We start from the raw sequence: 13,518 nt of genomic DNA, 5'->3' as shown, positions 1-13,518 counted from the left end.
CGTGCCGACAGAGTAAGACAGAGACTGAGAGTGAGACACATTGAAAAACTCGGTGTTTCACTCCCAGGCTCTGTCTCTGTCTCCTCTCCTTCTGATTCACTGGCTGCTCGGTTCTGTTTCATCCACACTTGCGACTGCACCGCACTGGCCTGGGCTTGTGCCCGCATGTACACTTAGCGTTGCCATGTTACCCCCCGTCCCCCCAGTCTCCCAGCCCTATTGACGGGCTCTGCACTATGTCACTCTGTCTCTGCGTGCAGCTGTGCAAAGCTGATAGTGGAGGACGAGTAAATTGCTTCAATTGGGAAATGTATGATCAACTGTCTATGCATATTCTGTGTGTGCAGTGACAACACTCTCTCTCTGTCTCTCTCTTACCCTCTACCCTGTCGGTCTCTCATTCTCTATCTTACAGGTTCTCTTCCCCAATGCGCATATGTGTATGTGTGTGTGTATGTGTGCGTGTGCGTGCGTGCGTGCATGCGTGTGTGTGTGTGTGTATTTGTGTGTGCATGCATGTGTGTGCGTGGGTGGATGTTTGCATGGCAGGGTCAGATCCTTAGATTGCTATCCTTGTCAACATCATAATCCAATAGACGACTATCCATTGTGTGACAGCCACGTGGACATATAATTAAATTCCACAAACAATGTCTTTGAATGTGCATGTGAGTGCGTGAGTGTGTGTGTGTGTGTGTGTGTGTGTGTGTGTATGTGTGTCTGTGTTTATGTGAGGCAATTTTGTGTTTATAGGATATCTGACTCAGATAATTGAAAGGAAAGGGGACCTTCGTGTGTGTACACACTGCAGTGGGGGTTGGTGTGTTGTGTGTGTGTGTGTGTGTGTGTGTGTGTGTGTGTGTGTGTGTGTGTGTGTGTGTGTGTGTGTGTGTGCGTGCGTGTCTGTGTGTGTATGAGAGAGCATATGCAAACTATTTGTGCACAGTCATAACAATTTTAGAACATTTTGACAATGAACTTCAAATAAACCCCAATTTTCGACATTTCCAGACGCTAATGCCATCTCCTTTTCCTCTAGCTGCTGCATGTGATTATGTCAACAATAACAATATTTCAACATAGGGAAATACGTTGAATTCTGAGGAGCAAACACTCTATTGTCGGCAGTGTGATCAGGTATCAAATAAATTGCTTAAGAAGCATCTAAATGACAGCTACATAAATAATACTCATTTAAATAATAACCCAGAAAAATTGACTTCAGGAAATGCACGATTACTTATTTGCTACAGGCCTTTGTGGCTTGCTGCTAGATGCAAGCCGTATTATGTTTTTCTTTGCTTTACAAAATCCTTCGCCCTTGGTAGTGGAAGAAAGAGGCAAGATTTATATTCACTGTGCAGGTCTGCCAAATCACTCCCCCACTCAGCTTAAGGCAGTGGAATTGGCTCACCTCTAGTCTGTATGATGAACAGCATCCACCATCCAAACCATGCAATTAATAAAGGCAAGGGCGCCCCGAGATGGACTGTCACTTAACTAATGTTGATATTGTGATTCAGGATTAGTTTAGACTTAATCACAGATTATTAGACTTAATTAGTGTTAAATGGTCAAGTTGAAGTATAACAGTTAGAAACGTGTGAGCTGTTGAGAGCATTTTATGGACCTTCGTCGGTACTGTGAAAGACAACAGTGCCTTGAGCAAAACATTTGACATACTCAATAAACAGCGCCATTTTCAAGTCCCCATACTACCTTTGTCTACGTATAATTTTCAATCTCACGCTCACAAGCCGCAGAGCCGTGGTCGACTCCTCCGCCTCGCTCAGCCAGTGAGCTACTGTAGTTCTCGAGGGGTGAAGGGAAGCATTGTGGGTATAACAGTGTGTGAGCAAAGACTCACTGGAGGGTAATAATGAATTACTTGGAAGAGCGCTGTCCATCGGGGCATAACAGTGAAGATGTTAACACTAAATAATTCCTTTAGACTGAACATTGCAATAAATACAAGGGCTGTGTCCAGAGAGAAGGTAGCCTCGCTAGAGTTGACTGTCATCCTTCAGCCGTTACAGCGTCGATCCTCTGGCGATCAGTTTGTTTACGTTTAGACCTCACCTTGAATGTTTTGATTGATTATGAAACGCACGTATGATCTTTCGAGAGCTTTGATTACCTCAAGCGGATTAATTCTACCGTTGTTTTTTTTAAATACTGCCTTTTAAAAATGTTTGGACATTTATCAATCCTTGGACATTTATGTTCATCGTATGAATACTAATCAGTAAACAGGAAGAGGCACCTCAAGGTGAGAATCATGGCAGTAAACAACCTTCAACAAGCCACCAGGTGACATTGCTAAACCTGTTCCATCTCTTGCGGCCCGATGTGTGTGCTACACAAGGGCACAGATCTCCCTACAACCTTTAGGGAAGGGACATCTATAATATCACCAAGGTATATCAAATGATCTGCTGTGACACACACACAGCCAATAATAGTAGCCTAAAATATACCTTGATGAATCACTTGTAGGCCATCGCTATACATATCTATTTTACAGAGCCACACAAACAGAAATGCAGCACCATTCTTTCTCTTAGAGTAGGCACAGAGGATTAACCTGCCAATCGTAAATGATCGTGTTAAAACAACAAAAGTGAACTAGTCTACTTAATATTATATTCTTATATATTGAGGGGGGGCGTCAGGGTCTTCAGACGTTGGAGGGGACTCGTCCCCCCGTCACCCCTGTCCTCTCTGGGATCTGTCGCCCATGGTGCTACAGTAACACACATCAGTACTTGTACTAACTGAGTATTCTCTGCACACACGCACACACAACCCCACCCACACACTGACACACACACACCCCCACCCACACACACGCACACACACACTAACACATACTAACACACACACACCTTAAGTTACCCACACCCCCACACACAGACACACACTAACACACACTCACACACACACACCCAACCACACACACACACACACACAAACACACTGACACACACACACCCCAACCCACACCCCCCCCCACACACACACACACGCACAGACACACACTAACACACCCTCACGCACACTCACACACACACACACCCCAACCCACACCCCCCCCACACACACACACACGCACAGACACACACTAACACACCCTCACGCACACTCACACACACACACACCCCAACCCACACCCCCCCCCACACACACACACACGCACAGACACACACTAACACACCCTCACGCACACTCACACACACGCACCCCAACCCACACCCCCCCCACACACACACACACGCACAGACACACACTAACACACCCTCACGCACACTCACACACACACACACCCCAACCCACACCCCCCCCACACACACACACACGCACAGACACACACTAACACACCCTCACGCACACTCACACACACACACACCCCAACCCACACCCCCCCCCACACACACACACACGCACAGACACACACTAACACACCCTCACGCACACTCACACACACGCACCCCAACCCACACCCCCCCCACACACACACACACGCACAGACACACACTAACACACCCTCACGCACACTCACACACACGCACCCCAACCCACACCCCCCCCCACACACACACACACGCACAGACACACACTAACACACCCTCACGCACACTCACACACACGCACCCCAACCCACACCCCCCCCCACACACACACACACGCACAGACACACACTAACACACCCTCACGCACACTCACACACACACACACCCCAACCCACACCCCCCCCCACACACACACACACGCACAGACACACAGTAACACACCCTCACGCACACTCACACACACACACACCCCAACCCACACCCCCCCCCCACACACACACACGCACAGACACACACTAACACACCCTCACGCACACTCACACACACACACACCCCAACCCACACCCCCCCCCACACACACACACACGCACAGACACACACTAACACACCCTCACGCACACTCACACACACACACACCCCAACCCACACCCCCCCCCACACACACACACACGCACAGACACACACTAACACACCCTCACGCACACTCACACACACACACACCCCAACCCACACCCCCCCCCCCACACACACACACGCACAGACACACACTAACACACCCTCACGCACACTCACACACACACACACCCCAACCCACACCCCCCCCCACACACACACACACGCACAGACACACACTAACACACCCTCACGCACACTCACACACACACACCCCAACCCACACCCCCCCCACACACACACGCACGCACAGACACACACTAACCCGTCCCCATCCGCCCACACACACTCCCCTTCCCTACGCACCTCCTCCCACTGGTGGATGTAGCGGATGAGCCGGGAGAGACGCAGCAGCCGCAGCAGGCTGAGGATCTTGGTGAAGCGGACGATGCGCAGCGCCCGGGCCGTCTTGTACACCTCCGAGTCAAAGCCCTTCTCCACGATCAGGAAGATATAATCCACGGGGATGGAGGAGAGGAAGTCCACCACGAACCAGCTCTTCAGGTAGTTCATCTTGATGACCTTGGGGTCCAGGATGATCTCCGAGCTCTCCTCGTTCACAATGCCCGTCCTAAAGTTCATGACCAGGTCCACCAGGAAGATGGTGTCCGAGGCCACGTTGAACACCAGCCACGTGGTGGTGGTCTGCTCCGAGAAGAAGGTGATGCCCACCGGGATGATGATCAGGTTGCCCATCATCATGATGAGCATGATCAGGTCCCAGTAGAACCTGCAACGGCACACGCACACACGCAGACACACGAGCACACACAGACACATGCGTGCAAACACACACAAACATATACACAAAGTTAGCAGATGCTTAGGCTTCTGAGTCGATTTTGTAGAATTCAAAATTCAAACAAAATTAAACGCTTGAATATACAGAATTATTGCCTATTAGGTGTATCTCTTGGTTCATTTTGATCATATAGCTTTTACATTGTGACATAACATTGCAATGACCACCTCCATTTTGGAAGTATAGGGCCATAAGAATGTTAATGGTAGTAAAAGTGTTTCGGACATTGCTAAGTCATAAATCATGGAGCTATTTGTCATTGTGGGGGGAGATTTTTGTGTTCGAAACAGCAGTGTTTCTCATGGGAAATGGGGCCAAACAAAGTTCTGATAGGATACAGTACAGTAACATTTATTCAGGATATTGCATTATTCCAATTCCATTGAGTTCTCTCAAAGGCAGTTCGGATATCATTAAATAAAGAGCAAAACTACAGTCGTATAGAAAAGCATTGTTTTATGAAGCAGAAGGAAGGGGAAAGTAAACACTATGAACTGGGACACACTCAGATTCCGACTTGTAAGAAGCTTGAACAGACAAACAAATTGCAAACTTGACAGCTTTGAATGTTTGATGATTGTATGATGATTCAATTACATAATCATTTTAATGTAGATTAGAAATTTCAAGGATTTAGGTATTGCCAAGATGTCAGATGTTTGTGTTCTTCAAGAAGGCGGCCATTGTTTAAATGCATTCTGGGATACTACGTAAACGGTTTGAATGGACCATGATACAACATGACGAATACGTTTAGAATTTGCAGAGTTTGTTTGGCCCCTTGGAGGGCAAAAACGGCACTACCATTACACCTAGTGTCGCCCTGAGACTTTCCACAGTAAGTGGGAGTGTGTAAAAACAAGGTATATTATGAAGTGGTGTATAATTAGGGACAGGGCTTTTGCATCTCACACTTAATCATAGGACATATGCTGATCAGAAAGAGAGGGATTGAAAGCTAGGGAAAGAGAGTGAGAGGGATGTCAAGGAACCAACGTATTTGAATTGCCAATGAGTGAGCCAAGAATCCATCTACTTCCTTGCGACGGATGCCCAGATAAACATCCCCAGCACAAAGAGCTCTGCAGAAAGAGCTCCGCAGAGCTCTTTGTGTTTTTCGATTTCCTCCAGGTTGCGTAAAATGATAATCCACACTATGCTTCCCTTCTCTACAAGTCTAAATCCCAATGCCACGCTTCTGGAAGATCACCACAAACATCTCCACATTCCACTAAGCTTTCCATCGGATCTAATAAGAATTTTAGTATTTTTATATTCCTTAGCTCCGGTAAAAGTGACAATGCAGGGGCTCACATCACATTTCCATTTCGACAACCAATCATAACACAGGATAGACGGCGCCGCCCCGGCGTGAATTCCTCATCTTGGGTTTAAAAACAACGTAGGAACGACTCCCAGCTTTCCAATCCAATGACCAATAATGATATGAATAAGCAGCAGTGCTGACTCTGTGGTTTCCTGCAGCACACGGGACGTATTGCAGTGCATCGCACCCGGAATGACCTTCACCTATGATGGATGCAGCCTCAAGGCCGTCTCCCAGTGACGGCGCGGACCAGAGGAAGAATAGAAGGATTTAAAAGAGATCAGAAAGGCCACTGCCACCTGTCTGTTTAGCACACTGCAGGGGTTTATATATCGGCCACCACTAGCAGACGCGGTGGTCGCAGTGCCTGCAAAGCTTCTTACCACCTCTGAGATAATGCGAGAGTATGCCTGTGTCTTTGTTAATGCATAGTCTCTCTCTCGCTCTCTCTCTCTCTCTCTCTCTCCCTCTCTCCCTCTCTCCCTCTCTCCCTCCCTCTCTCTCCCTCTCTCCCTCCCTCTCTCACCCTCTCTCCCTCCCTCTCTATCTCTCCCTCTCCCCCTCTCTCTCTCTCACTCTCTCCCCCTTTCTCTCCCTCTCTCCCGCTCTCTCATTGAATCCTCATCTAGTTGTGACTGTGAGTCATAAGCACCCTGCTGGTTCATGCGTCCCAGTGACTGGAACAAGCGAGGTGCAGCCGTTATTTGGTAGAATATCCCGTGTCATGATACAGCAGCAATCCCTGCGTGCGCTGGGGCTGATGATGCACCGTGATCCTATGTGATGATGCACTGTGATCCTCTCTGATGCTGCTCTGATGCGGATGCTGTCGGGGGAATGGCATCGACCGGCTGGGAGGATGGCTGTCTGGGCTGTTCACTGGCCCCAGCTATTAATGGCTCTGGTGGAATGAACCAGGGCCCCGGCCTTGGCTTCACATAAATATATATATAAATATCGGATCATGTGTCCGATCATTGCACGCACTTCACCCTTATTGGCAGTCATCTGGCATGTTAGGAATATCCAAGAATATCCATTCTTGCACCTCCAGTGTTGTCTCACACTGCACTCTGCGTGGTGGAGAGAGAGAGAGCCTTTCTTTTGAATCTCATGCAAATACATCATGGGGATGAATGTTTATCTTTGACGGTGGCAGTGTCTCTTTTGTACTACCAAGAACAGACAGGTCATCTGACAGTGTTTACAAATTTGCTGTGATGTAAATCATTTAAATCTCACGCCAGCCTCGGGCGTCTCAAGCGACATGCCATCTGGCGTGATCTGTGTGAGCCCGCGTCAAGGAGGAGATATCAACCTGGAGACATGCAGACCACGTCTTCACACATACTGGCACACAATCAACATGTCACAGGGTCATTCTCTCTTCTTTGTAGTTCGGTGATTTGATCGACGAAAAAAACTTGCTGACTGATGGAAAAATCAACACTTACGCTGAATAACTTAGATGTATATATGATTTATATTATTATGACCAACAATGACTAGAGGACAAAGAATGTTTTAAACAATGTTAACAATAAAGAAAAACATACAAAAAATAAGTATCCAAGTACACTCCCACCACTGTCCTCACTTCCAGACCTAAACAAAGGTCCTTAAGTTAATCCGATAAGCCGCAACCTGACCCCTATGGATCAAGATCCAAAGCCGGGTGAGAATCAACCGACAGACACCTAAGAAACCCTTAAAGGAAACCCAGCTCCTGGGTGGATGCCCTACCTTCCCCAGACCTTGGCCCATCAGAGCCTCCAGGTCAATAGTCCAGAAGCTCCAAGAGGCCAGGATTCCCCCATCCACGCACGTCCGAAACGTCCATCCAACTTCCAGCTGCAGGAAACACCCAAGAAGGCTCCACTCCAGGGTGTTCCTCCATCAGTGCACAAACCTTCACCTCAATGTCGATTCACTAGCACATGTAGGTGCTACGGAAAATCACAGGAGGTGTACCGGCCTTCTGCTCCAAATCTCTAGATGTAGCGGACCTCTAAGTCTGAAATATGGTATTCAATCTCAGCTGCACTTCCATCCCACAGTAGTCAGTCCACCTCCGGCTTCACCCTCAGTGCAGAAGATCCCTCAATTCAACTTCAAAGACCCCTCCACATCAAAGCAGCCATCTTATCCAGCTGTGCCTGATGTCTTTAGATGTCGTTATGCTAATAGTTAACCTCCCTGGTAGCCTATCTTTGTATTTTACATATTTGAAGACTGCTATTATCTACTATTTACTGTGCACCGACTACGTTTCTATGTTGCACAGCATCCCGGCGCTATGAGTGCATCGCTTTTTCTGACAGATAAGATGCTCTATTATTTATAAATAGACATGCATTTCTATTTATAAAGACAGTGATTACCTGGTCGTACCTCGAGTTGGCTTGGAGGTGAAATTACAGAGAGAGACACAGCTAACAGCTAGCATATACTGATAGAGATACCGGCGAATATATACTATCTAAAACCTTGCTTCAGCCAGATAGCTCAATGAATATTCCAGCAAGTGGGTGATGAAACTAACCCATTCATAATGTATATTACACCTTCCTATAATCAACCTATTCCTGTGTCCCTGACCTAGTTAACACCTGCTGTGTGCATGTCGTGCACGGAAGAAACAAACAAACATGGAAGCCTTTGACCAATAGGCAGTTGTCAAAGGCCTTAATAGACTGCTCCTTTTGCTGTGGTATATGCAGCCCAGCATGCAAGAGGACCACACGTATACAGTGAACCAGTCACTGGAACGGGGACCAATTTGATTCTTCCCAAGACACCGAATGGCAATGTCTCCCTTTCCAGAAAAGCAACCGCATACTAAACGAGGGGCCACTGACTGATCCCTATTAGTACAGCACACACACACACACACACACACACACACAGGAACAAACTGAACACAATAATACTCAACATTCCAAGTATTGCAGCATTGCGAGACATCTCGCAATACCTTCACTCCTTAATATTTCCGACACTATTAGAGGCATCTAACCTGTATCCTATACAGGTTTGTCAACAGTATGGATCTCTCCTCAAAGCACAGCAATCTTATGAGCCGTATATATCAAATGAAAAACCACCCTATCGTCTGTTCATAACATGGTCCATGTTCACCGTCCCTGCAAAATAAACAGCTCGTTGTAATTTCACAGTGTGTCGTTTTCATTACAGGATGCATGTGTGTGGGTGTGCGTATGTATGATTCCCTCATTAAGCTCGTTTGTTAGTCGCTTAGCTGTCACCTGTGCAGTTCCACAAGGCATTGTGTGGTCTCTGTATTGGATCCCATACACATGAAATTATTGTGCCTGATTGTCTTAGGTCACGTAGTACATAACTACATCTTTCCTGAGCTTACTCATGCAGACTGACAGTTATTCATTAAATACACTAATGTGTGCCTAATGGTTTGATGAGGATGCTAATTATGCAGATCCTGTGAACGTGGCTACCATAAAAATCAATTTATGTGCAACATTTTGGATCCTTGTTTAGATGTATTTTGTTCCTCTTATGCAAGTTATTACTCGTCAGCGGGATACATTACTAACTGAAAGATGAAATAATTGGTTTGGCTTATAGTGATACTTCATTCAGTGTTGATCTTATTATTCGCCTTTTTATTGTTTGTTATCGATTGTTTGCATGGCGAGAAATTATTTTGGCATATGATGAGACTTGAGACCATAAGTGCACAGCAGCATGAAATTGAAAGATGGTGGGGGTGTCATCCAGAGACGATAGGACATTAATGATCCCCGACCGAAGGCCATGGAGAAACAATTACGACGACAATGCATCAAACTGACTAAAAATATGCTTATTCACCATTTTTTAGAACAGCCCGGCTGTCACCAGGAGTGAGTGACACATGGTGAGACACAATCCACTTCTAAGCCAAACAAAGGCTCTGCATATGGGGGCCCTCTCTCTCTAAATCTATGAATAATGAATATTACTAACCTGGCATCAATCATTTAAACAGCCACTGTGTACAAAGACTATAATATATATCGGGTTTCAAATTCACATCGACAAAGCTAATGTGAAACAGCAGCATGTCACTGATGCACAGTTGTTACGCAAGGCTTTCATTGGAGGATCCGGTAACTGGGAGGGAGGGAGGGGCGCTCGTTTTTATTTTTTCTAAGTCGTGAAAACATGTGCCAAAGGATTTGACTCTAATGAAATTCGATAATTACGCAACAAGCGTCGGCATTTTGACTTTAAACAGATGCCGTGTGACTGCAGGGGGGGAATATGATGAATAGATGGTTGGTTTTATAGCAGAGGAATGACCAGGGGAACAGAACAGAAGATTGAGAGGTATGGCGTCGAGAACAAGGCTTCAATCTGACACTGTGAAGAAATGCTTTGTGTCTCGACTGATTCATGTTCACCTTTGTTTTATATTCTAAATACCTGCCTCACCAATTTCAGGGTGCGGGAGAGTGCGTGTGTGTCTGTGTGCAAGTGAGTGAGAGAGAGATAAAAGAAAAGAGAAGAGAGAGAATGAGAGACAGTCAGAGAGACAGAAAAAAGAAAGAGAAAAAGGGAGAGACAGACAGGCAGAGAGGGAAAAGAGAGAGAGAGAGAAAGAGAGAGAGAGAGGCAGGAGAGAGAGAGAGAGAGAGAGAGAGAGAATGAGAGAGAGAGAACAAGAGAGTCAGGCAGACAGACAGAAAAGAATGAGAGAAAAGAGAGAGAGAGAGAGAGAGAGAGAGAGAGAGAGAGAGAGAGTGAGACACAAACAGATCGAGACAGACGGAGAAAGAGAGAGACAGACAGACAGACAGACAGACAGACAGACAGACAGACAGACAGACAGACAGACAGACAGACAGACAGCAAGACAGAGAGACGGAGAGAGAACTCAAAAGATATTGAGGGCCACTAATGCATCCCATTGTAAAATATGTAAACGTATGTAAGTATGCATATATAAATATGTATATGTATGTTGGTATGGCTGCTTAAATCAGAATCATATTTCCTCTGAACAAAGCGTCCTCGTCCATACGTTTGGTATGCTGGTTATGATCCAAATGTCAGTTCAACAATACGAGCATATACTGTCGCATTTCAAGGCATTAATCATGCAAAAGCATGATTTACATCGTCTCCAACCCTGGCCTGCATGGGTGCTAACCAGTCCTTAGAACCGGTGCACGTTCCGCCCAGGACGGAAAGCAACCCCAGACCCAGTTAAACCGTAATGCAATAACCGAAAACGGCTGTATTGCAACAAGCGATAGCACTTCAGCACCATGGACAGCGGCAACGCACTAAAGCGGTTCAGCAATACACTAACGTGCCCCGGCACGTTTGAGTGGAGATATCACGGGACCCACAGAGTCTACGCTGTCACTGTTATTGCTGTGCCAGGGGACATCAGGGTGGAAAAGCCCGGGCCAGATGAGATGCCTAATTGGGGAATTGGTGAACTGTAAACATGCGACATGTGGAAAACTGGTAGGCCTAGGTTGTGTTGGTGAGGTCATTTCTAAACACACATTTCAGAACTAGTGTTGTGAACATGAACGTGGCTTTTTATTATTTATTTTGGACATTGTGTTTTATTTGAATCATGCAAATCGTATCAGATCCTGGTTGATGAATGAATCAAGATATGCCGTGCTGCATATAGCGTGTGAACGGGGGAGTGTGTTGAGCAACAGTAACCGGGCCAATATGACAGTCACAGCGACGGATCCCTCCGTGTCCTCTGACTCATCTGACACATTCCGTCACAAAAAGCGCACCCTGAATATGTAATATCTGCGGAAATATGACATCCTTCTTATTCCCAAGCACCTATATGTACCTCGCCATATAGACAATCACACAATGTGCACACATGGAATAAAGACTCGAGACCGATTTAAAAACATGATCTCCCCCCTCCCTCCCTCCCTCCCTCCCCTTCACACCCCCTCCTCTCTTCGTTTCTCACATAGATTTACCGCATTCTGTCCTGTTTTGCTCGGGTGCTTGGCGTTTCACCCCCGCCTAGGAGGGACTGTTTACAAGCCGCGATGCTGCAATGGCATTGTCACGTTTTGCCCATGGGCAGGCTACCGCCAACATCTCAGAGACCACCGCATACGTGTCGCATTGTGTTACCGTTATAATAACAATGGAAGAATCACGCTGCACACTGTGCATTTGAAGCAGGTATAGAAGGACACCGTGTGTTCTGTGAGGGGGGGGGGGGGGGGGGCTGAGAGAGAGACAGTCTGCCTGCGTGCCTTAGCGTGTGTGTGTGTGTGTGTGTGTGTGTGTGTGTGTGTGTGTGTGTGTGTGTGTGTGTGTGTGTGAGTGTGTTTCCAATCATGACATTCACCATCCTTTTTCCAAGGACATCTCCTCATTGATACTGCCCGATCATTACTCCGCGCTCTGCTAGGATAGGAAACACCAACATGGAAACCCCCATAGAGGGAAAAGGGAAGCGTTTCGGCCAGTGGCACCATGATCCGCGCGCTGTAATTGCCCTAAAACACAGAGCCGGATGATCGCGAGCGGTAAAGGGACAGGCGTCGCTCGAGCGCGCAGTGCGCGTGCTGATGACAGCCTTGTGTGAAAGTGTGTGAGTTGGCTCGTGGACTTGCGGAAGGCTGGAGGGGTGAGTGTGTCGGGGGGGGGGAGGGTATAAGACAAGAGATGGGGGGTGGTTTGGGTGGGTGGTGGTGGGGTGGTAAAATGACAGGTGACTTTCCCCAGAGGCGCCTTACCTAAAATCGCTATAGGGATGAATGATCCAGTATCCGGCGGTCTGGACCCGCTCCTGCTCCTTCTCCACGGCTTTCTGACTGCCGAACATCCGCAATGAGAACTTATTGACTCCGGGCTGCATCATCGCCCCGAACTGCCGCTGCATGAAGGTGTTCTGTCTGGCCGCCGCGTCCAGGTCGTCGAACCCCACCATGGCCTCCTCCCGCTCCCCCTTGAAGCCCACGGAGTTGCCGCTGTTCTCCTTTAAGCTCTGGCTCCCCATGTTGTTCTTCTGTATCGAGTCCTGCCGTTGAAACACATTATTCCCGTCCGCCTTCTCGCCTTCCTTGTTAGCGCTGGAGAACGAATTTGATTTCTCCTCCATGGTTATCCCCTCTGCCTTCTGCTGTCGTTTCTCTCTCCTTTCTTTTTTTTTTTGCTTTTTTTTTTCTTACAAAAACGCACCGTCTCCTCCTGGTCGCGAGGACAGCGGGGCACGTGCACGACTCGAGAGGACCCGCCGCGAGCTCTCCTGTTTCATCTGATGTCCTTCACAAACTGCTCCGCTTCCTTTCCCCTTTGCCGCCCTCCGCTGTGAATGCTGCAAACTGAGAGACAGAGAGAGCACC

The 13,518-nt window shown here is 47.3% G+C and overlaps 1 protein-coding gene across 1 annotated transcript in view; it reads right to left on the bottom strand.

The window, feature by feature from the left end:
* The window catches only part of hcn1 (hyperpolarization activated cyclic nucleotide-gated potassium channel 1), a gene marked incomplete at both ends in the record, with an annotated part of 66,314 nt that extends 53,040 nt beyond the window's left edge, over positions 1 to 13,274 (bottom strand). Inside the window, 2 exons of the mRNA XM_079756177.1 lie at positions 4,329 to 4,752; positions 12,910 to 13,274. Of these exons, the coding sequence (XP_079612303.1) occupies positions 4,329 to 4,752; positions 12,910 to 13,274 (789 nt within the window). The remainder of the gene's footprint in view (positions 1 to 4,328; positions 4,753 to 12,909) is intronic.
* Between the last annotated feature and the right edge of the window lie 244 nt (positions 13,275 to 13,518).

The sequence above is a fragment of the Pollachius pollachius genome, assembly GCF_949987615.1.
Source record: "Pollachius pollachius genome assembly, chromosome: 18".
NCBI lineage: Eukaryota > Metazoa > Chordata > Actinopteri > Gadiformes > Gadidae > Pollachius > Pollachius pollachius.
This window is presented reverse-complemented; position numbering and strand designations above follow the sequence as displayed.